Genomic DNA, 25,554 nt, shown 5'->3' with positions numbered 1-25,554 from the left:
CTGGCTGCGTTTCGCTGCTTCCCACAGCTCTCATTGGCCTGGAGCGGCGAAACTGCTGCCAGTGGGAGCCAAGATCGGCCGAACATGCGGATGCAGCAGATAAACAAACCGGCCCGGCCCACCAGGGGCTTTCTCTAAACAAGCGGCAGCCTGACTTTGAGAAGCACTGCACTAGAGGAAGTACTTCTGTCTTTAAACAGACAAAAATGAATGGCAACTTATAACAGATTCAATGCGCTACACACACTCCTTTCAAAAAATACACGCTTTATTTGCATGGCCTCTTCTTTCGATGCAAAATAGATATCGCTCAGTTGGTGTTGTGTGTCCAGAGTTTATTTGTAAGAGCAAACTGCTGCCAAAAAAAAAAAAAAAAAAAAGTTTAAAATAAGCTATTGGAAAGATTAGCTGAACAAAGGTTATACATTAAACTAGAAAACAGAAGATTAAGAATAAATACCATTTAATTCTTATCTATAAGAAACATTCTTAACCAGGTTCACTGAAAATATGAGGTTTCTTTTGATTTTTATTTTCTCAAATCTCTTCAGAGGAAAGGGTATCTCCCAAGAGTAACCCCTGCTGAATGGTACTTTGTGATTAAAAACTCACTATTGCTAGCATTGCACTCCTAGTTAGAAAAGCTGGGTGTCTAGGTTGATGTAGGTGGCAATAGCTATTACTGGGCAAAATGGACAGTAGTGATTTTATCTAGCAGGGACGGTCATCATGAGGATTGCTAAATGAAATTTGTGGAAAAGCTGCTTTCAATTTGAAATGTCTGAAATATGGGAGCTCTGGGAAAATGTGCTTATGAGGAGAGCAGTGCTCAGGGCACCAATGTTAGGGAGAGAATAATGGATTCATTGAAATGTGCCTGGGAATAATGTCAATATGTATATTAGAAAGTTAATTAATATCTTTTATATTGGTTCCTTTGGGAGCATTCTAGAAAAGGTATCCCAACTCCAATTATTCTAACATTCCAGATAATTAAGCCTGTTGTGGGGTTTTTTGTGTTTTTTTTTTTCTAGAGCTGCTCTTCAGAGCAGTACAAGCGTATCCAAGGACGAGATTGTATCCCTGTAATGCCCAGAAGATGATGTTTCCCCCAAAATCCCACGTTTTGTCACATTGTTTAGCATTAGAATGGTGTGTTGTCCTTGAAACTGTTTTTATCAAAATGTCTGAACACTGTTTAGATACATGTTGTGAGCCCAATCCTGTGGATCTGGCATATATAGCCCCTATGAAGTCAACAAGACAACATGAATAATTTAAAAAACCCAAACAAATAAAAAAGGCCGTTCTTCTGGGAGCCTAGCTTCTCCCCAAAAAAACTGTCGATTTTTTTTGGTAAAAAACAAACAAAACAAAACAAAACAAAAAAAAAACCACACCAACACATTTACTATGCTCTGCCTATGTGGACATTGAAATATAATTTGTGAAGTCTTTTAGTAGGCTCATCTCCAACACACCTAACGGTATAGCCCTTTTACTTGGCTTAGACTCTGCCCTGGACAGGTGTTTCTATAATATTGCTTCTGGATGCCTCAGAGTTGATTCATTCCTACTGTAAGGTAGATGTCTGTCTGAGTGCAGGATGCTATTATGAGAAGGCTCATTCATTGTATTCTCACAGAACAGGCTCAGTCGTAAGTAGTGAGCTGCACTAGGAAACCTGGTATGACTGCTGACCCAGCCCTTTCTACAGAAAGTCATGTGTCGGTCTGTGGTGCAAAAATGTCTCCTCTTCCCCCTCCCCGCCCCTACTCCCTCAAAAGTAACAGGAAACATTTCCCTATGACCATGACACCCAGCTATTGTAATTTCTTCTAGGCTGCCAACAGGTCTCCTCTGCCACTTGCAGCTAGAGCAGAACATAGCAGCTAGAAGACCTGTTCTCTTGTTCTGCCCACCCAGTATTCTGTAAAATGAAGTGATTTTGAACTCAGGATGTATAAATTCCATAGCCCTTAAATGGGAAGCATTCTGGTGGGCTTCTGCACTCAGTCACCACCTGCTGGTCAGCAGTTCTACTATCATGCCTCATGTCTTATGGATTTGCTACTATGTGGTGCCTCTAGTCACATGCTTCTCTGTTCCCTCCCCACCTGCCCTGTGAAGAGGGCACACTACACGGAAGGGTTTGCAATGTTGGGGCTGCACTAGTGTCCATGGAGTGTTCAGGTCTGTCAAAATTCTTCCTTCGCATACAGCCTGGTTACTCGCCATAGGCTTGTGCACTGGGGACAGTATTTGTTCCTTTGATACCTAAGTGACTGGCCTTGGTCCTTCACAAGGAAACAGAAGCTCTTTGTGCGAGGAATGAAGTGATTTAATAGAGCATTTTTTTAAAAAAAGACCTAAATCTGTGAAGGGAAAAAAAATTGCCATGTCATATTTTCATAAATGCAAGAAACATTTTAAACGTTTCCATTTAGTGTGCATGCACATATCTCTCATGCAATTTTCTAAGGTGTTGGCTTATAGGGCGTCCTTGGAAGCCAACTCAAGGGTCGCACACTTCACGGTTTCTACAGATACAGCACATTGCACCCACCAGGATCTCCTTGCATTCCTCCATTTCCTACCCCACACCTTCCAAGGTCCCTGTATGCCATTCTCCGATCCCCCTGTGATTCAGGGACTGCCTACAACTCCCACTCAATCTCTCATGCTAGTGGCTGTCTCCCCTTCCCCACTACTTCCCACTGCAGGGGCTCTGTGTGCCCTCCTTCCCTATCTACCATATGCCAGGGTTCTCCATTTTCTACCCCCATGGCAGGGGCTCTGTGTTCTTCCCTCACCTTCTTCCTCCCCATACAAGGGTCCTACAATATGCCCCTCCCAACAGGAGTTATATGTGCCTTTCATTTCTGCCTCCCCTATACCAGGGACTCTCTTTCTCCCATCATTATGGCAGGGACTCTGTGCACTCCATTCCCTTCCATACCAGAGTCCCCTAATCTCCCCTCCCCCATACCAAGGTTTCTATGTGTATCCCTCTTCCCTCCCTCCCAGGGACTCTGACCTCTATTCTCCCTTTTGCCTCCTAAGATGGAGGCTGTGTGTCCCCAATCTCCCCCATCCCTCTATCAGGTTCCTCCTATTGCCTTCCTGTCAGGGATCCTGTGTGCCCCATTCCCTCATGCTAGGGGCTGTATGCACTCCCCCCACCCTTACTGTTCTCTGTCTGGAAGATCAAAGAATCCTGTGGCACCTTATAGACTAACAGACGTTTTGGAGCATGAGCTTTCGTGGGTGAATACCCACTTCCTCAGATGCATGTAATGGAAATTTCCAGGGGCAGGTATACATATGCTAGCAAGCAAACTAGAGATAACGAGGTCAGTTCAATCAGGGAGGATGAGGCCCTGTTCTAGCAGTTGAGGTGTGAAAACCAAGAGAGGAGAAACTGGTTCTGTAATTGGCAAGCCATTCACAGTCTTTGTTAGTCACAGGATTCTTTGCGCTGCTTTTACAGATCCAGACTAACACGGCTACCCCTCTGATACTTGTCTGGAAGATGTCATTCAAGGTGTCAAGAGGTTAAACTCTATTGAGAAGACGGCAGAGATGAGCTAAGGGAATTGTTATGCTGAAAGGTGTTAATGGCTGCCTTCAGCCAGATCTCTGATCTATAGACTATGGCAGAGGCACTTCAAACTGTAGATCTGCTAACCAGAGGAAAGGGTAACCTGTGCCTCTCATTTCCCGATTCCTCCCCAAAATGTATAGCATTCTTCCCACTGATGTCTAGAATATTCCTTGATATTTTTTGGAATTGATCAGATACAGCATTCAAAAGTTACCATGGAACAGACAGACAGACACAGAGAAATTCCAGCATTCTTGTGCATTAGGCCTTTGAAAACAGCCAATTATTCTATGCTCATACAAACTATTTTACAGATTTGTTCTTGGTCTATTTAGCTGTCAGTTTATCTTAGGAACTTAAAACCTGGCTGTGCCTTTAAAACACAGGCCAGGACTAAGGCCATGGCTACACTGGTGCTTTACAGCGCTGCAACTTTCTCACTCAGGGATGTGAAAAAAACACCCCCCAAGCGCTGCAAGATACAGCGCTGTAAAGCCTCAGTGTAAACAGTGCCGCAGCGCTGGGAGCACGGCTCCCAGCGCTGCAAGCTAATCCCCATGAGGAGGTGGAGTACGCGCAGCACTGGGAGAGCTCTCTCCGAGCGCTGGCGCTGCGACCACACTCACACTTCAAAGCACTCCCGTGGCAGCGCTTTGAAGTTTCAAGTGTAGCCATACCCTAAGTGGTGCAGAGCGACCTCTCTCCTGAGGAAGCTACAGAGGAGATTGCCTCTAAGGAGACACAGCCCCTGCCAAAGCTCTGTAGTGTGCAAGCTGTGCTATCACTCTTTCAGGGAGGAACTTTTTGTTCTGTGTTTATACAGCACCTGGCACAATGGGGTCCTGGTCCATGATTGGAGATCATTGGCACTCCAGTAATAATATTACTACAAATAATAATCCATTTGGGTGCAGACCATAGGTGTTGTTTTACTTTTCCCTGAGGGGGTGCTCCATCCTAGCTCTGGCACAAGGCCCTGGCCCCACTCCCCCCTCCCCCAAGGTCCTGCTCTGGCTCTGCCTCATCTCACACCTGCTCCACCCCCTCCCTGAGGCTGCTGCTCTCTGCCCTCTCATAAGCCCTTCTCTGAGACACCAAACAGCTGTGGCTGGGTGGGTGCTGAGCACCCATTTTTTTTTGTTTGTTTTTCTGTGAGTGCTCCAGCCACAGAGTCAGCATCTATGATGCAGACTGCTCCTCCTGGCCAATTCTGCTGGTTGGGATACAGGGCCTTCCCCTCTGCCCTACCATCTTTAGGACAATTTATGCCCCAGTAGGGGAATGCAGAGAACAGTCCCTGCCTTTCTCTGGGCACAGGGACTGTGATTATCCCTGGCCCTTAAATAGGATGTACCGAGGTTGGGTTTAACAAAGACTCTGTGAGCTCCCCCCACCCCCACAATAACTTTCACGAGAGCTAGGAACACCCTTATGGTCTAAGAGGTTTTACAAAACACATGGCATTAGGAGAAGTTATTACATAAAGTTTCAGTTCCATCAGTGATTGGCTTTGTTTAGATGGAAGAAAATTGAGCTGAAGTGCTTCATTCCCCCCCCTCCCACACACACTTCCTACTGGAAAAGCAGGAGAGAATTGGCAGGGGAAGGAGAAGGAAAAACAACAAAATGTTTTTCTTTCCCAATTTTGTTAGAAAAACAGAAAACTTTAAACCAATCCAAAGAGGCCCTTTTCAATGCAACCAGCTCTAATGGCCACCCCTTACACAGCCAGCTCTAAGTGAGTATAGGATGGGACCTTCCTTGAATGGCTGTGTAAGGGCTAATCACCAACAAGACCATTATTTTTGTTGAAAGAGTTCCTTTTAATAAATAGAAAACCCACAGTAACAGAAGCAATATAAGCCCCAACCCAAACCACTTAAAGATGAAAAAAATCATTTCATGATATGTTTTAATCTACCTTTTTGTTTGCAGTGTTGTAGCCGTGTTGGTCCCAGGATATTAGAGAAACAAGGCGGGTGAGGTAATATCGTTTATTGGATCAACTTCTGTTGCTGAAAGAGACAAGCTTTTGAGCTACACAGAAGTTTCTTCAGGTCTGCATAGCTTGAAAGCTTTTTGCTTTCACCAACAGAAGTTGGTCCAATAGAAGATATTACTTCCCCCACCTCGTCTCTTTTTAATTCCATTTTGTAAGAAACACATTTTGAGCATCAGAGGGGTAGCCGTGTTAGTCTGGATCTGTAAAAGCAGCAAAGAATCCTGTGGCACCTTATAGACTAACAGACGTTTTGGAGCATGAGCTTTCGTGGGTGAATACCCACTTCCTCAGATGCATGTAGTGGAAATTTCCAGGGGCAGGTATATATATGCTAGCAAGCAAGCTAGAGATAACGAGGTCAGTTCAATCAGGGAGGATGAGGTCCTGTTCTAGCCGTTGAGGTGTGAAAACCAAGAGAGGAGATACTGGTTGCCACTACAGAACCAGTATCTCCTCTCTTGGTTTTCACACCTCAACGGCTAGAACAGGACCTCATCCTCCCTGATTGAACTGACCTCGTTATCTCTAGCTTGCTTGCTAGCATATATATACCTGCCCCTGGAAATTTCCACTACATGCATCTGAGGAAGTGGGTATTCACCCACGAAAGCTCATGCTCCAAAACGTCTGTTAGTCTATAAGGTGCCACAGGATTCTTTGCTGCTTTTACATTTTGAGCATTAGTTTTTAAGCTGTAACCCCCTCATTATAGTTAGTTTTGTCATTAAATCTTGCTGGTAAAATGGTATTTAGCTGAAAAAAATCTGTAAGAAAACTAACATTATAACTAGGAAAATGATCCATTGCCAATAATGACTGTCACCAACATGTTTCCTCTGACCATACCAGCTCTGCTCTTCAGTAGGAATTGGAAGTGCCTAGCTAATAATATAGATTGGACAAAACTGCCTTCAACATAGTATTTGATAATTATCATACTTTCCCTGTTGAAAATGGTTCTTTTGTTTCCTCACTCCCCACTCTACATTAAAACAAACCCTTTTTCAATGGCCAGGAGAACTTATTGTAGGCAGCCATTGTCAGCAGTAGGTTATTGTCCTAGCACGGAATGGGGCCTTAAGGTTATATGCCTTTTAAACTTTTTCTGCAGAGTGCTCGGACTGGGTGAGATCAGAGAACAGGAATGATCTGCTATAGGGAACTAGTCACATTAGCAGAAAGGTGGACTACATGATCTAACAAGTCTTTTTTTTCACCTCCATTTTCAGACTTTGATTTGTCCTTGATAATATAAACAAACTAGCAGAAAAGGAACATAAGAATATTGAGGGCACAGTCAATATGCTAAGACAAGCAAATAAGGAAAATGAATTTAAAATCTAAGTGAGACATGTATAGGTTACTAAGCACAGTGGACCAGATTCTGATTGCGGTAACAGTGATGGAAATCCAGAGTAACTCCATACTTTCAGAAGAGTAATTTTATGTTTCCACAGGTGGAACCAAGATCAGAATTTGGCCCACTGAATTCTAGTTTTTATAGCAAATGCCTAGTGGGGGAAACAAATCAACTGAGGTCTACCAATATTTCTTGGGGCTTTGTAAAGAGTTTGCTGTGTTTAGAAGACTGAGGGTATATCTTCAGTACCATCCAGATCGGCAGGCAGTGATCGATCCTGCAGGGATCGCTTTATCACGTCTAGACTAGACACGATAAATTGATCCCTGAGTGCTCTCCCATCGACTCCTGTACTCCATCTTGGCAAGAGGCACAGGGGGAATTGACAGGGGAGCGGCAGCAGTCGACTCATCATGGTGAAGACACCACAGTAAGTCGATCTAAGTACATCGACTTGAGCAACTTCAGCTACCTGAATAATGTAGCTTAACTTGGATCAACCCCCCCACACCCCCCAATGTAGACCAGGTCATAGTTCTTTTTCCCAGAGTCCAACATATGTTAAATTTAATATTTTGCCACATGCTTTGGAAGTATCTGAATTCCTCTTAACAATCAATTTTGAAATGTTTGCAACACATTATCTAAGGGCTTGTCTACATGGAAAAATTGACTGGAATAGCTATTGTGGAGTAATTTTTATGGTAATGAACAGTGATTTTTGTCCAGAATAATTACTGTTTTGGAACCATAGTAATTATTCCAGAATAAAGTGACTTTATTTCACAATATAGTGTCCACACAAGGAGCTATTCCAGAATAACTATTGCAGAACAATTTATTATGCAATAGCTATTCTGGTCAATTTCTCAATGTACAGGTAAATGGGTCTCTCAACTATTCAATAGACCTGATCCAAAGCCTGATAAAGTCAACAGAAAGACTTTACTGACTTCAGTGGTTATGGGTAAGTCCCACAGTTCAACTATAAAGACTGCTGTGACTAAGGTATCTTTTTTAATGTAACTGAAGTGTGCAAAATAATTTCGCTCTCTTATCCTGTTTTTGGCTTTCCAAATAAATGTGTTAAAATGTAAAACAACAACAATGCTTTGGGGAAAAGTGGGGGTTGCTCATTTTGAAAACAAAACACAGATCAGCGTGACCTTCATTCAAAGACAGAGAATATTCATCTCACTTTGGAAACTAAAACTCTTCATTAATGGTTTAAAAGGCATATTTTCATGGCTGTACATCCTATTCTGAAAACAATAAGTTTAATAAAAATTAAATGTCAGAACTTGAATATTTTATTATTGAATACAAAAATACTATCTATGTAAAAAGAATAAGTTAGTTTATTTACAGTACTTCACACTATTCTGCCCTAGGAATTCCTTAGTAATGGATTTATTTGTATACATGCCTTTATAACTTTGCACAAAGCATCTCCAGCAGCATGTCATCCATGTTCACTGTTCCAATGATGGGCTTAAAGAATAGTTCAGCAATTACGTTAGCATTAATGGATCTTAGCAAGGAAAGAACAACATTCAGCTTGGCAAATCTCGCCTGGTCCCCTCGATGAATCAGTCTGACATGTTCATTTAGAGCTTGCTGTGCTTCCCTCTGCAGTCCCTGGATATACTGTACACACTGCAGCCCTGGCAGATCTGAAAGAAAAAAAACCGGAAACTAAATGTCCGTTTACAAAGTTTTTATCTATAAAACAACTCATGGAAGTTGGCCATCCTGCAGCATGCCAGCTAACTGGTAACTCATAAACATCAATATTAAGTTTCTTAGATGAGGAACAAGCCAAATGCAATTACCTTTCTGCATTAAAATGAGTCAGCTAGAGATTTTATTATATCCAACATGCACGTAGATATGCACAGATTTTACCAGTGCAATCCAAGATCTCACCACATTGCTGTTCTGGACATGCAGTACTACTCTGTTATGCAACAACAAATTTAGATTGCAACAATATTTTCCAATATTCATATATTTAAGATATATAATTTGTAGGTGATAAAATATGGACAACCAGTATGGACTGTTACCAGTAATGATCTTCAAGGTGCCAAATATACCATGTAATAGTAAAGATAATAAAAGGAACAAGTTTGCTAATAACTTGTTGACCACTAGGAAATGCTCTGTTCATATTAATGTGTCTTGCTGACAGCTACACTGGAACGAGCGCCAGATTGCGGATGATAAGCAAGTTAACTCCAAGATGTTATAGGATGTTTAGTTAGAAAGCAAACAAAATAGGAGAGTGAAGTTGTTTGCAAATTCAGTACCTTTCCTCTTGGTTTAAATTTGACAATATTAATTAAAACATTCCAGTAGTATATCTGAGCACAACAAGCGATTCTATTTCAGGTAGGTTTTTAAAAATAAAAATCAACTGCTAACAAACTTCTGACTATTGTGAGATTATATAAAAAATATTGCTTTTTAAACATTCATATATACATTTAATCTAACCAGATTGTTTCTAAATCTTGCTATGTTAAAGTTGTCAAAGAATAAAAAATTATTAGTCAAGCACACTTTGATCCATTAAGTTTTCTTAGCCACAGTTACGAATTACCATGTGATTATTTTAATAAACCAAACCATAATGCTTACTGTATGACTTGTGGTGCAGCAGTTGAATTTGCAAAGTTGCAAGTTCAGAAAGAAAAATACAGTGACTATTAAAAGCAGCAAAGAGTCCTGTGGCACCTTATAGACTAACAGACGTTTTGGAGCACGAACTTTCGTGGGTGAATACCCACTTCGGATGCATCCGACGAAGTGGGTATTCACCCACGAAAGCTCATGCTCCGAAACGTCTGTTAGTCTATAAGGTGCCACAGGACTCTTGGCTGCTTTTACAGATCCAGACTAACACGGCTACCCTCTGATACTTGTAACAAAGAAAGTACACAGGTAGTGTTAATCCTCAGAGGAAATTATTTAACAAAAAATAAAAAGCACTCTAGCTAGTTATTAGTCATGTATGAATTGTAACTGGAAAGAGCCTCATCAAATGCCTAGATGAACAGGAAAGAGGAGAGATTTTTTACTAGGATGAAAGATAAATAAATGTATACTGCCCACCACATAAGCCAGGTCATTTAGTACCAGTGGCTTTCAGACTCTAATTAAACTGGACAAAGCAATCTCTACCTGAAAAGGACCCCACAGCACCATCTCCTCTTCCCCTCTCTCCCCAAGCATGCAAAGGATTTGTCTACACTTAAAATGCTAAAGCAGCACAGCTGCTTCAATGTAGACACTGCCTTTGCTCATAGGCGGAGTTCCCCTGTTGCTGTAGTTAATCCAGTTCCCTGAGATGCCCTAGCTAGGTAGAAGAATCACTGGGTCTTAGGTTGGTTTATGGTCTATGCTGCTTAGAGGTGTGGATTTTTCACACGCTGGAGTGATGTAGTTAAACCAACCTAATTTTCTAGTGTAGCCTAGGCCAAAGTTTTCTAATTATTGGGAGGTTGGACCAGTAAGGGGAAAAAAGATAATCTGCCACTCTTCTAGGGTTGCCACCTCTGAAGTAGGAAAAAAAACCAGGACCCCAGGCTGATCTGAGCCCATAACATGGGACAGCTTTCTCCAAAAAGGGCCAATCCTGGGCAAACCTGACCAGGCGGCAGGTCTGTCCTCCTTCCTTTCCTTCCGCTGAATGCATGTAATGCAAAGCCCCCTTCAACAGGAAAAAGAAAAATAAAAAAGCGCCACCTTTCAAAAGTTTCCCCTTGCCTAAAATGCTGTCAGCTTCTTCAATCAACCGCCCTCCAGTCCCGCTCTCTTTTCTACCCCACTAGGCAAAGGGATCAAACGGGGGAATGCCCAGGAGGTGCAGCTGAAGGGGGAATCCCCTTCCCCGAGGCGGCGGCAGCACCCCCGCTTACTCACCCGGGTTGAAGAGCACAGTCCCCTTGAGGTAGGCGTACTCCTTGGTGCTGATGTCCAGGCTCCAGCACTTGGCCAGAAAGCCTTTGATGGTCTGGATCTCGCCGGCGGAGGGCAGCTGCGGGCTGCTGCTGTCGGGGTGCTGCTGCCCTTGCTGCTCCTGCCGCCGGTCGGTTAATATCCGCTGCAGCATGCTGGGCTCCGCGGTCTCCACCGTCTCGAAGTGCACCCGCTCCTGGGCCAGCCCCAGCACCAGCAGGGGAGCCCAGCAGCTGCGCACCAGCACCAGCTGCTCGTCCAGCGGCAGCTCCTGGAAGCAGGGCACGCTCTTGACGAAGCGCAGGGTCTTCACCAGCACGGCCGAGGCCGCCTTGCCCGCCACCTGCGGGCTGCGCAGGGCCACGCGCCGCCGCGAGCCGCACGAGCAGCCCGGCCCCGGGGGCTCCTGCGGCGGCGGCTGCTGCGCTGCCTCCGGCCGCTCCTCGCTCTTGAGGATGTTGTAGAGGATGCTGCTCTGCCTCCTGCGCTCCGTGCAGCAGCGGCAGCCGGCCACGCACGCCATGGCGCCGGGGGGGAGGGTCCCCTCCTGCCTGCTGGGCTGAGCCAGACGGGGAGCTCCCGCCGCTTGTCCCTTCACGTATTTATACCGTGTGTGCAGCCGCGCTGTGGCTCAGCTGTGCCAGGGGGCAGACGCTCATTACTGGCTGAGAAAGAGAGAGAGAGAAAAAAATCCTGCTGCTGCTGCTGCTCTCGCTCGCTCCTCTGCTGCAGCTGCGGTGGCTAGAGGGAGCCTGCGAGCTGCCGGCTCCGGGTCTCCCCTGGCTTCAGGGCTGTATTCTGCGGCCTTGCTCGCGGATCGCTCCCCGCTTTGCTTTCAGGTGTGTGTGTGTGGGAGGGGAGACGCAACATTTTGCACCCGCTCCTCCCGCCTCCTCTTTCGGGCGGCGCTCTCTGAAGCGGGGCGAGGGGCTGAGCTGCCACGCGCCTCTCCCCGGGAGCGCTGGACGCTGCCGCCTGCCTCTGCCCGCAGGCGCCGGGAGGAGGGGCTCCGCACAGCGCTTGTTAAATCCGCAAGTTTGCAGAAGGGACATTTGACTCCAGCGCCGCGCGGAACCTGAGGCCACGTGTTGACAGACAGGCAGTTTCACACCCGAGAGTCCCCGTAGAGTTTCCCCCAATCTCTCTGCGGGAGGGGCCCGCGGGGCTCTTCCCCCGGGAGAGTGGTATGGGGCCGGGCAGGGGTGGGACTTCCCTAAGGGAAAGGCAAGGCTGGGCGGAATTCCCAAAGGAGGGCGGCCCATGGGGCACATAAATATAGGGGGTTACACTGGCATCAACTGGGAATTATATGATGGAAATACCTCTGTTTATGCCAGTCTTCATTGTTTGCATTCCCAGTGCTAAATTAACCTCAGGCTCGATGCCAGTTTCCTTGAGGAAGGGGGTGAAGAGGTGCAACTTCCCCTACACTATGGGGTACAGAGGACAACAGAGCTGGGAAGTGGGTACTAGGCTCAGTAGCCTCTGCCAGCAGAGCTCCTATAACACACTGGGTGAGATTTAAAGATGCTATCACCCAATTGACACCTTGAGGAAGGGAAGGGTAGGGGGTGGCATACCCCCATCATCACAAAAAGGGCAATCAACCTGGCACTGGAAGTTGAAATTTCACTACCTTTCACCAGGTTTGGGTAAATCTGGACTTATGTATTTTATATACCTTTTCATCTTCCTATTATGTTGTTTGCATACCATCCGTCATCTTAAACAATTATGTCTTCCACAAACTCACCTTCTGCCATATTATTAAATATGTTCAATATCTTTTTTGTGTCAGTTTTTACCAAAGAGGTTGGTAGCGATCAGGTGACTAACCTAATGAACATCAGTGTAAATGGTCTAGGATCTGAGGCTAAAATAAAGTGCAAATTCAGAGTTATTTAGACAATTTACATATCTTCAAGTCAGCAGGGCCTGACAAAATACATCCTAGAATACTTAAAGGACTGGCTGAAGAGATCTCTGAGCCAATAGCACTTATTTTTGAGAACTTGTGGAGGACAGGAGAGATCCCCAACTGTAGACCCCTCAGCTTAACTTCAGTACCCAGAATGATAACGGAGCAAATCATCCATCAATTTGTAAGCACCTAGATAAGGTTATAACTAACAGTCAGCATGGATTTGTCAAGAATCAATCATGTCAAACCAACCTAATAGCCTCCTTTGACAAGGTAACAAGCCTTGTGGATTGGGGGGAAGCAGTAGATCAGTGATTCTCAAACTTTTGTACGGGTGACCTCTTTAAGGCCACGTCCAGACTAGGAATTAAAATCGATTTTAGATACGCAACTTCAGCTACGAGAATAACGTAGCTGAAGTCGAATTTCTAAAATCGAGGTACTCACCAGTCTGGACGGGGCGGCATCGATGTCCGCGGCTCTCCGCGTCGATTCCGGAACTCCGTTCGGGTTGATGGAGTTCCGGAATCGATGTAAGCGCGCTCGGGGATCGATACACCGCGTCCAGACTAGACGCGATATATCGATCCCCGAGCAATCGATTTTAACCCGCCGATGCCGCGGGTTAGTCTGGACGAGGGCTAAAATAGCAAGCATCTGAGTATGATTCCCCCCCAAATTAAAAATGTTTTAAATATATTTAACACCATTATAAATGCTGGATGCAAAGTGGGGTTTGGGGTGGAGGCTGACAGCTCACGGGCCCCCATGCAATAACCTCACGACCCCCTGAGGGGTCCTGACCCCCAGTTTGAGAACCCCCACAGTAGATGTCATATATCTCGACTTAGCAAGTGATACCTTCTGATAAACTAGGGAAATACAGCCTAGACAAACCTACTCTAAGGTGGGTGCATAACTGCTCAGGAAATCCTACTCAACTACAATCAAGCTGGAAGGGCATATAGAGTAGGTTCCCACAGGAGTCTGTCCTGGGTCTGGTTCTATCCAATATTGTCATACATGATTTGGATAGTGGCCTAGAAAGTATACTTGTAAAATTTGCAGCCAGTACCAAGCTGAGAGGCGTTACAAGCACTTTGGAGGACAGGAATAGAATTCACAATGATATTGACAAACTGGAGAAATGGTCTGAAACAGATAGGATGAAAGTCAACAAAGACAAATGTAAAGTATTGCACTTATGAAAGATGCTCCCAGTTCCACACACAGGACCAGTTAGACAAGCAGAACTGCAGAGTCTCAATGCGTGGTTGAGATGATGGTGTAGGGAGGAGGGGGTTAGTTTTATTTGGGAACTGTGGAAACTTTGGGGAAAGGAGGAGCCTAAACAGGAAGGATGGGCTCCACCTAAACCAAAATGGAACCAGATTGCTGGCACTTAAAATTAAAAAGGTCATAGAGCAGTTTTTAAACTATGGGCAGGGGGAAAGCCAACAGGTGCGGAGGAGCACGTGTTTCGGACATCCTTTAGGGGAGGATCTATTAATAGAAAATCTCTATGTCCTAGTGAGAACAAGAGGATGGAAAATGATAAAATACATTCAGGGTCTGATCAGAAACAGTCAAATAAAAAAGATTCTCATTCAATTACATCATGTAATGGCAGACAGTTAAAAGGAGACCAGTTTTTAAAGTGCTTATCTACCAATGCTAGAAGTCTAAATAATAAGATGAACTAGAGTGCCTCATTTTAAATGAGGCTACTGATATAATAGGCATCACAGTAACTTGGTGGAACAAGGATAATCAATGGGATACGGTAATACCAGGGTACAAAATATATCGGAAGGACAGAACAGGTCGTTCTGGTGGGGGAGTGGCATTATATGTGAAAGAAAGTGTAGAATCAAATGTAGTAAAAATCGTAAACGAATCAGACTATACCATAGAATCTCTATGGATAGAAATTCCATGCTCCAATAATAAGAATATAGCAGTAGGGATATGTTACCAATCACCTGACCAGGATGGTGATAGTGACTATGAAATGCTCAGGCAGATTAGAGAGGCTATTAAAATAAAAAACTCAATAATAATAATAATAATGATAATGGGGGATTCAAATTATCCCTGTATTGACTGGGTACATGTCACCTCAGGACAAGATGCAGAGATAAAGTTTCTTGACACCTTGAATGACTGCTTCTTGGAGCAGCTTGTCCTGGAATGCACCAGAGGAGAGGCAATTCTTGATTTAGTCCTAAGTGGAGCGCAGGATCTGGTCCAAGAGGTGCATATAGCTGGAACGCTTGGTAATAGTGACCATAATATAATTAAATTTAATATCCTTGTGGCCGGAAAAATCACAGCAGCCTAATACTGTAGCGTTTAATTTCAGAAAGGGAAACTACACAAAAATGAGGAGGTTAGTTAAACAAATTAAAAGGGTACAATGCGAAAAGTGAAATCTCTGCAAGCTGTGTAGAAACTTTTTAAAGACACCATAATAGAGGCTCAACTTAAATGTATACTCCAAATTAAAACACACGGAGAACCCAAAAAGAGCCACGGTGGCTAAACAACAAAGTAAAAGAAGCAATGAGAGGCTGTGATCAATGGTGGGGCAGGGAGTTCCCTTTTATGGACAACCAGCCAGTCAGTAGCTATAGAATCCTCCTTAGCAGCTGTACTCTAGTTGCCTTACCTGTAAAGGGTAAAGAGAAGTTGGCACCTGACCAGGGGAACCAATAGAGTGGCTGTACCGTTTCAAATTGGAAAAACTGCTGTGTGTGGGTGTGGGTGGGTGGGGGTTGTTCTTTGTCTCTGGGGCTGGACAGAGGGGAAGGCAGCAACAAGCTGTAAGCTTTGAGACAGGTATGATAAATCATCAGTATCATACCTAGAAACTCCTCATTTGGAACCCCAGACATGTAAGTAACACAGGAAAAGTTAAGGCAGATGTGATTCGGAACCTTTGATTGTATTGGTTTGTGGATTCCTCTGTGCTAACCCCAGCTGCTTTTTTTTTTAATTGTAACCTTTAAGCTGAACCCCAAGAAAGTTATTTTGGTGTTTAATCCCTAAAGCCTGAGTTTTCAGATGTTTCTTTCTTTTTTAATAATATTTACCTTTTTTTTAAAGAATCCTTTGATTCCAAAGCCCTTAAACAAGGGTTTGGTCTGTGCTCACATTGATAAGGCAACTGGTTGCTATTTTATTCTCAAGCCTCCCGAGGAAAGGGGGTGAAGAGTCTTTGGGGGATAGGGATTCCGAGTGATCTTTCCCTGAATATTTGTGAAAATCACTTGGTGGTGGCAGCACCATCTGTTCAAGGCAGAAGACTGGTAAAAGATAAGTTTAGGGGGTCTTTCATATGGGTTCTCACATCTCTTCCCCAGAGTTCAGATTTGCGGGTGTATACCCTAATGGAGGCAAAAGGGCATCCTTTAAAAAATGGAAGTTAAATCCTAGTGAGGAAAATAGAAATGGCAAATGAAGTGTAAAAATACAATTAGGAAGGCCAAAAAAGAATTTGAGGAACAGTTAGCCAAAGACTCAAAATGTAATAGCAGTTTTTTTTTAAAATACATCAGAAGCAGGAAGCCTGCTAAACAACCAGTGGAGCCACTGGGCGATCAAGGTGCTAAAGGAGCACTGACGGATGATAAGGCCATTGCGGAGAAACTAAATTAATTCTTTGCATCGTCTTCATGGCTGAGGATGTGAGGGAGATTCCCAAACCTGAGCCATTCTTTTTAGGTGACAGATCTGAGGAAAAGTCCCAGATTGAGGTATCATTAGAGGAGATTTTGGAACAAATTGATAAATTAAACAGCAATAAGTCGCCAGGACCAGATGGTATTCACTCAAGATTCTGAAGGAACTCAAATGTGAAATTGCAGAACTACTAACTTTAGTCTGTAACCTATCATTTAAATCAGCTTCTGTACCAGATGACTGGAGGTTAACTAATGTGACACCAATTTTTAAAAAGGGCTCCAGAGGTTATCCCGGCAATTACAGGCCTGTAAGCCTGACTTCAGGACCATGAAAACTGGTAGAAACTATAATAAAGAACAATATTGTCGGATATATAGATGAACGTAATTTGTTGAGGAAGAGTCAACATGGTTTTAGTAAAGGAAAATCATGCTTCACCAATCTAGTAGAATTCTTTGAGGAGGTTAACAAGCATGTGAACCAAGAGGATCCAGTGGATATAGTGTACTTAGATTTTCAGAAAGCCTTTGACAAGGTCCCTCACCAAAGGCTCTTACACAAAATAAGCTGCCACAGGATAAGAGGGAAGGTGCCCTCATGGACTGTAACTGGTTAAAAGATAAGAAACAAAAGGTAGGTATAAATGGTCAGTTTTCAGAATGGAGAGAGGTACATAGTGGTGTCCCCGGGGGTCTGGAACCAGTCCTATTCAACATATTCATAAATGATCTGGAAAAAGGGGTAAACAGTCAGGTGGAAAAATTTGCAGATGATACAAAATTACTAAAGATAGTTAAGATCCAGGCAGACTACAAAGAGAAATGCACATTGGAAAGCATAATCCCAACTATACATATAAAATGATAGGATCTAAATTAGCTGTTACCACTCAAGAAAGAGATCTTGCAGTCATTGTGGATAGTTCTCTGAAAACATCCACTCAATGTGCAGCAGCAGTCAAAAAAGCGAACAGAATGCTGGGAATAATTAAGAAAGGGCTAGATAATGGGACAGAAAATATCATGTTGCCTCTATATAAATCCATGGTATGCCCACATCTTGAATACTGTGTGCAGATGTGGTCGCCCCATTTCAAAAAAGGTATATAGGAATTGGAAAAGGTTTAGAAAAGGGCAACAAAAATGATTAAGGGTATGTAACAGCTTCCATATGAGCAGAGATTGATAAGACTGGGACTTTTCGGCTTGGAAAAGAGACTTCTAAACAGAGATTTGATAGAAGTCTATAAAATAATGACTGGTGTAGAGAAAGTAGATAAGCAAGTGTTGTTTACTAATTCTCATAACACAAGAACTAGGGGGTCACCATATGAAAATAATAGGCAGCAAGTTTAAAACAAATAAAAGGAAGTATTTCTTCACACAATGCACAGTCAACCTGTGGAACTCCTTGCCAGAGGATGTTGTGAAGGCCAAGACCATAACAGGGTTCAAAAAAGAACTAGATACATTCATGGAGGATAGATCCATCAATGGCTATTAGCCAGGATGGCCAGGAATGGTGTCCCTAGAAGCTGGGAATGAGCAATAGGGGATGGATCACTTGATGATTACCTGTTCTGTTCATTCCCTCTGGGGCACCTGGCACTGGCCACTGTCAACGACAGGATACTGGACAAGATGGACCTTTGGTCTGACCCAGTAGGCCGTTCTTATGTAATAATCAATTGCACAAATACAAAATGAGAAATTACTGCGTAGGAAGGAGTACTGTAGATGGGGACAGTAGGTGATCACTACCTAAATATGAGTCAGCATTGTAACACTGTTGCAAAAAAAAGTGGACATCATTCTGGGATTTGTCAGCATGAGTACCTGTAAGCAAGACACGAGAAGTAATTCTTCCACTCAGCACTGATGAGGCCTCAGCTGGAGTACTATGTCAAGTTCTGAGCACCACACTTGGGAAAGTTGTGGACAAATTGGAGATGACGTAATGGACAAGAAGTATTGGATTTAAATTGCAGCAAGGGAGATTTAAGTTAGACATTTGGAAAAACTTCCAAAATGTAAGGGTGGTTAAGCACTGGGACAAATTACCTAGGGAAGTTGTGGAATCTAAGTCATCAGAGGTTTTTTAAGGACAAGTTAGACAAACACCTGTCAGAGATGGTCTAGTAATGTGTTAATCCTGCCTCAGTGCAGATGACTTATTAAGGTATTTTCCAGTCCTACATTTCTAAGATTGTATTATGAACTATATCACCGGTTAACACAAGTATTCACTTTAACTCCCACTTTCCAAAGATCAATGCTTTTAATTCCAATGGGGATCAGTGTAATGATGAAATAATCATCACAAAAATCTGGGGAGGGGAAGACCTAATGTGCACCTTTGGAAAGATGAATATTCTGTATAAACCTAATTTTCTTCTCTTTGTGAACGAGCCATAAGTAATTGTGCTTTCTCAATCAGACTAATTTCAATTAATTATATGCTATAGGGAATATTGTAATCCATTTAATAAAGAATTCATTATCTGTGCTGCACAGGAAGGAAACTTTGTGAGCTATTGTTCTATTGCTTAGAAGAGCCTTGGAAAAGATTCAAAGGGAGTTGCTTGTTGTAAGCGGTGCTCTCCACCTGTTGTCTCAGTAACTGATTTGATCTAAAGAGCGGTGTAAACTGGGAATGAGCCTCTTGAAAATAATTTCTGTTTTCAGATTAAAGGAATAATGTGTTAAGGAAATATAAGTGCATGCTTTGTGTTTCTGAAAAAATATAAGCCTTGGGTAAGACTCAGCCTTCAATTACACCCATGGTTCTTATCCAACTTAATGGACATTCATGGGTATAGTTGTGGGCAAATATCCCTTTGTCTATCAATATCTCGGGCTTAAGAGGTTCTATGTTTTGCATGCTGTACTGTATAAGTTCAAGTTATTTATTATGAGTAAACACCAATTTTCCAAATGCATATTATCCAAAATTTAGGTTATCCAGAAGCCTCTATAGAATCGATCTGTAGCTCTGTATTTGTTAAAATTTTTTATAACCCCAAAACATATATTTTGCACCTGCCCAGCATTTCAGATCATTGTTGACTCAAGAGTCCTTATCCAATTTTCCAAAAGCCTGGTCCATGACCTATTTATTTGCTTATAATAGTGGCCATGTATTACTACATGTCTCAGAGAATAAAAGGCCAGGTATGTTGTGTTACTGCAGTGGAAAGACCATGAGGGAAAACTTCACTAGATATAAGAATTTCATATTTGACCCTCTACAACAGGCACACAGAAAAGGCAAATTTGTAACAATATAATTAATTTTCTCCTTCTTAATTTTCATCAAATCGCAGAAGTTAGATATGGAAAATGCCTTTCTGGTTATCTAGTTCAGCGCTTCTCAAACTGTGGGTTGGGACCCCAAAGTGGGTTGGGATCGCCAAGGCTGGCTTAGACTTGCTGGGGCCCGGGACTGAAGCCCAAGCCCCACCACCCGGGGCCGAAGCCCGAGAGCTTCAGCCCTGGGTGGGAGGGCTCAGGTTACAAGACCCCTTTTGCCTCCCCCTCCCCCTATCCGAAGTGGTGGGGCTCAGGCTTTGGCCCCCACACCCGGATCGGCAGAGCTCAGGTGGGCTTAGGCTTTTGTCCCACCATCTGGGGTCATGTAGTAATGTTTGTTGTCAGAAGGAGGTCACAATGCAATCGAGTTTGAGTACCCCTGAGCTAGTCCATTCTCTTTGCCAGAATCAATTGTTCTCTAACATATATTCTCTAGAGTTTTTTCCAATGTAGTTATCATATCTTTTTTTTTTCTCCTCTTCCATTTGTGATTCTTTGGGCCAAAATCAGAGGTGAATCTAAGTCTTAGAAAATAGTGGGGTAGGTCTAAATTGGTGCAATTTATATTTTCTTCTGATTTCTTTAAGTTCTGTTAATTTAGACCCCCCAATCCTGAATTTACACATGTGCTTAATTTTACTCACATTAATAGTTTCATTGGCTTCAGTGGGACTCCTCACATGACTAAAGGTAAATATATGTGTAAGTATTTGTACGACCGGGTCCTTGGATTCCCATAATCATACTTATTTAGTTCTAGATGGTGACTTCCACTACAGGCACAATCAGAGGTTTAAGGTAGAGTAAGAGCCTCCCTTAAAAATCTGCAAGGTTATATAGAGTTTGGGCCCTCAGAAGAGGTGGGGGAGGAATGAGGCTGAGCCTTGACTGCAGGTATAACACAGCAGCAAATTCTTCCCCCAACCCTCGGAAGCAAGGGGACAGGGAAAGAATCATCTCTGAGCAGTGTCTCTGAGGCACAGTTCTGTGCTATTCCATTTCAGGTACTTATGCTCCTCATTTCTGCTGTACCCGAGTGCCTCATAATTTTTAGTGAATTTATCTTCACAACAGCCCTGTGAAGTTGGGAAGTGCTATTTATCCCCATTTTACAGCTGGGCAACTGAGGTTCCAGAGAGGCTAAGTGACTTTCCCATGATGACACAGGAAGTCTGTGGCAGAATAGGAATTTGGTCCCCTAAGCCCTAGACTAGAGTCCTTCCCGTCCTGTGGCAGTGCAGCTTACATATTATCCCTTGCTCAGGGCTGTGCATTTAAGGTGCAATGTAGGCTTCAGATTAAAAGGACCAAATTCAAAGGTGATGAGTATATTATGCCAGTCTACACTTGCAAATTTTGCCAGTATAGCTATATTGGTTGCAATATTTATATGCCAGCAAAAGCCCTAATGTAGATGCAGTTTTACTAGCATAAAAGTATGTTTGCTGCTGTATCCTATTTCGCTTTCTGAACTGGTATAAACTAGACCAGCAAAAGCTTTTTTTTTCTTTTTTTTGCCAGTGTTAGGTGCATCTACAGTGGAGGGGTTTTGCCAGTACAGATGTACTGGCAACATTTTTAAATGTAGATTCACCCTAGACCCGTGCTGCCCTTGACATGAATTTAGAGTCCATTGTGAATACTTAAACCTCTACCAGTGTCTAAGGGAATCTGCACTAAGTTACACATACCTGCTGAGAAGCTAAATTCTCATCCACTCCTTATTTTCCTTCCACTCATCATGATGTGTCTAATTCTAGATAGCAAGCTACTCAAAACCTTCATTTTCTGTTTCCTCTGAAAAGCATCTAGCATGCTTCTGAGCACTGGGGATATTTAGTAGTACAGTAACTCTTCGCTTAATGTTGTAGTTATGTTCCTGAAAAATGCTACTTTAAGTGAAACGATCTTAAGTGAATCTAATTTCCCCATAAGAATTAATGTAAATAGCGGTTCACCGCCGCAGGTCAATGGGGGCTGCTGGAAGCAGCGGCTAGTAAGTCTCTCAGCCCACGCCACTTCCAGCAGCTCCCATTGGCCCACAGCAGCGATCCGCGGCCAGTGGGAGCTGCGATCGGCCGGACCTGCGGACAGGGCAGGTAAACACACCAGCCCGGCCCGTCAGGAGCTTTCCATGAACAAGCAGGGACCCCAGTTTGAGAGGCCCTGTGCTAGGCAGACTGCGCATGTCCTGGTCACATGACACCAACCTGCAGCCCTAGGGTCGCAAGGATGTTAAAAAGAAAATTTGTAGTTATGAGTTGAAAGTGTGTTTCTTGGGCCACATCCTACAATTTTTAAACTGAAGCCTGTTTGAGTCAGTCCCATTGCTCTAGGAAGGAGGTAGGAAGTGCCATCTTCCTTTGCATGCCTCCCAGCCCCAGAGGCAGCTCTGGTATAAGCCAGCTGTGCACTAAGCAGCTGCTCTCCCTTTCTTTCTGCAATGGCTTAGCAGCAGCTCTGCTGCCCACCTGCTTGCGGAGGGAGGTGAGAGTAACTCTGGCTGCTCTATTTTCCTGCCCAGCTGTGGGATGCTCAGGAAATGCAGATTAGGAGCTTGACTGGTTCCGTCTGACCTAGGGAAGTGGCTAATGTAGAATGTATCCCTTTCCCCTGCACAGCCAACCCAGGACAGTCTAGCAGAAAGGAGAAAAAGGAGAAACTGAGAACCAGATACAGCTTCCTAATTCTTTGCCCTGGTCCATAAATTATGCCAGCTGGAACAGTCCTCAAAAGAGCACTCACCAGTGGCACTTTCCAGCCACTCCCCTGATCTGCCTGCTGATCAGTGCATAGTTTGTGAGAGGCACTGGAGCACCCTGTAACGGTGCTGCCTCTGATGGGACACAACTGAGAGAATCAAGTCAGGACAAATTGCTTAGAGCAGGGCAGTCACAGCCCCAGGCTGGTGGTTCTCCACTGCTAAGGCACACCAAACCAGCCAAACAGAGAGGACTTTGGACTCACCCCATGGGCTAACCATAAGTCATACAAGCAATTCCCTTAGACACTCCAGTTTCCCATTATTAACACCAGTGCCACTCGTTAAGGGGACGAATGATTATGAAAACCAATATCCCACTAAAAGAAAAAAGGTTCTCTTGATCCCAAAGGACCAAACCCCAGACCCAGGTCAATATACAAGTTAGATCTTACCCACAAATTACACTGTTACCAATCCTTTAGAATTTAAAGGTTTATTCATAAAAAGAAAGATATATAAATGAGAGCTAGAATTAGTTAAATGGAATCAATTACATATAGTAATGGCAAAGTTCTTGTAGGCTTGTAGCAGTGATGGAATAAATTGCATGTTCAAATTAAGTCTCTGGAGTACATCCACAGCTTGGATGAGTCATTCAGTCCTTTGTTCAGAGCTTCAGTTTGCAGCAAAGTTCCTCCAGAGACAGGAAGCAGGACTGAAGACAAGATGGAGGAGATGCAGCTGCCTTTTATAGTATCTTGCTATTTGTGCTTTCTTTGTTCCAACCACAAGCCACCCAGCACATGGCATGGAAAAACTTAAGAGTTTTGTCCATAGGCATGTCCCTGCAAGCCTTCATGAGTCACAGGGTGTGTTTGCCTTCTTTCAATGGGTCAGTTGTATAGCTGATGGTCCTTAGTGGACCATCAAGCAGGCTAGGCAGTGCTGAAGCCACATTGTCGAGGGTGTCACCCAGAAACATAGCACAAGTTTGAAATACAGACAGTATAGACCCAATACTTATAACTCTAAACACAAAAATGATACATGCATACAGACAGCGCAATTATAACCTCCTTACAGACACCTCACTTGACCTCTCCTGTACAAGATTTGGTGCCACCATATGACCTTGGTTGCAACAATGGTCTATACAGTCACAGTTTGTGTCAATAATATCACACACCCACAGAAAAAAAATAATGGGTGCTCAGCACCCACCAGCGGGTTCTGACAATCAGCTTCTCCCCCTTCCCCCCAGTGCCTCCCTCAGCTCCTCTCCTTCCCATCCACCACTGATCAGCTGTTCAGTTGTGGGCAAGAGGTGCTGGCGGGAGGGGAGGAGAGGAGCAGGGGCATAAAGAGGTGAAGCGAGGGCAGGGCGCACTCGGGGGAGAGGGTGGAAAGGGTGAGAAGAGGCAGGGGGATGGTGGTGAGAGGGGGGGAAGGGGTAGATTGGGGCCTGGGGCAGAGCAGGGGTTGAGCACTCCAAGGGAAATCAGAAAATCAGCATCTGTGGCTCAAGCAATAGCACACAGTACATGCAAGGTCACACCTTGCACATCACTGACAGAAGAGGTTCTGGGGTGCCGCCCCAGTATGAAAAGTGGTGTCAGGGCTGACAGCAAGCCTTGGCACAAATTGATGTGCCCTCCTGTACCACGGACTTTAGGGAAGGAAGCATGTCAGGAGTTGGTTAGGTCTGCTGGGGTCTCATCCACTGGAGGAGTCTCTGACCGAAGACCCACCGGTTGTTTCTGCAGTGGAGCTGATTTTGTAGAACCAGACTGTGGTAGGATCAGGACTGGAGGAGCTGACTTTACAGAGCCTGACCTTGCAGCAGCAGGCCTGATTGAGATCTGGTGGTGTGGACTTTGCCTGACTGCAGCAGACAGGCTGGCAAGAAATGCTTCCTGGCAGCCAATTAACCACAATGGAGTCTGACTGATCTAGTGAGTGAGGATTGTGTTGTGAATAAGAATTGTGGGTCCCAACAAGCAGGGCATTTAACTGAGATTGTGAGGTTGGCCATACCCCTCAGATGCTATATGAGTTTTGCAAATTTCACTTTTTTAATCTAAATATGTGTTTATCTTGAGCTCCCAAATAGAAAAAAATATTTGTGGTTTCATATTCAAAGACTCCCGAGTGCTCACCAGTGGGTAGGAAATGCTTGTAAAGGTATCCTCTGCAATTTTTGGGGATGCTCCATGCACTGCCTGCTCTGAATTTAACCCAGAAATTGCATTGCAATGTTTACTCCATGCAGGGGCAGCTCTAAGTATTTTGCTGCCCCAAGCACGGCAGGCAGGCTGCCTTCAGCGGCTTGCCTGTGGGAGGTCCCCGGTCCCGCGGATTCAGCAGCATGCCTGCGGAAGGTCTGCCAAAGCCACGGGACCAGAGGACCCTCCGCAGGCATGCTGCCGAAGGCAATCTGCCTGCCGCCCTCACGGCGACCGGCAGAGCACCCCCCGTGGCTTGCCGCCCCAGGCATGCACTTGGCGTGCTGGTGCCTGAAGCCGCCCCTGCTTAGAAAAATAAATGCATTTCTAATCTTCGTTCTGTGAACCTCCAAAGGCTGATTGTTTCACAGTTTAGCTGCCTATTTAATATTTCTATCCAGATCCATGAAGAAGCAATTGCTTGCTCATGATATTTTGGCACAGGCCTGATTTTGGAATGCATGAGACTAGCTATATTGTTAGAGTAAAGAAATTTGCAACAGTGAAAGTAAACTGATGTAGTTACACCAGTGCAAACTCATACCATAGACGTGTAAAACAGGGCTTGCACTAGTGCTACAAGTAAGCTGCTTCTATTTGGGGTTTGCAGTGGTGTCGCTATATTAATGTACTTATACAAGTGCAAATTTCTTTAACATGGACAGAGCCCTAGAGGGTAGTGTCTGTGTCTGTCTGTGACTATCTCTGCTGAATCAAATGTTCTCTCTTTCCCCACACAAAAAGTGGTGTGCAGCTAGTTTAACTGAGCAGTATCTGTGAACACCATAA

General features: G+C 44.1%; 1 protein-coding gene across 2 annotated transcripts; it reads right to left on the bottom strand.

The window, feature by feature from the left end:
* Positions 1-247: 247 nt before the first annotated feature.
* On the bottom strand, positions 248-11,604 carry NR0B1 (nuclear receptor subfamily 0 group B member 1). 2 transcript variants are annotated; one of them, XM_050936717.1, is made up of 3 exons: positions 10,891-11,604; positions 8,393-8,639; positions 248-355 (listed from the first exon to the last, which is right to left on the bottom strand). In XM_050936717.1, exons 1-2 carry the CDS (start codon positions 11,447-11,449, stop codon positions 8,395-8,397), a joined length of 804 nt encoding a protein of 267 aa, XP_050792674.1. In that variant the 5' UTR covers positions 11,450-11,604; the 3' UTR covers positions 248-355; positions 8,393-8,394. The 2 variants fall into 2 exon arrangements, with proteins under 2 accessions (XP_050792674.1, XP_050792675.1); XM_050936718.1 differs by having other exon boundaries at positions 248-352.
* Positions 11,605-25,554: the final 13,950 nt, after the last annotated feature.

This window comes from Gopherus flavomarginatus, chromosome 1, assembly GCF_025201925.1.
Source record: "Gopherus flavomarginatus isolate rGopFla2 chromosome 1, rGopFla2.mat.asm, whole genome shotgun sequence".
Classification (NCBI taxonomy): domain Eukaryota; kingdom Metazoa; phylum Chordata; order Testudines; family Testudinidae; genus Gopherus; species Gopherus flavomarginatus.
This window is presented reverse-complemented; position numbering and strand designations above follow the sequence as displayed.

Excerpts from the sequence above, each read along its gene's own strand:
- NR0B1 (XM_050936717.1), bottom strand. The coding sequence starts at position 11,449 with ATGGCGTGCGTGGCCGGCTGCCGCTGCTGCACGGAGCGCAGGAGGCAG. Across the intron at positions 8,640-10,890 it reads GACTGTGCTCTTCAACCCGG|ATCTGCCAGGGCTGCAGTGT; the intron begins GTGAGTAAGCGG and ends TTTTTCTTTCAG.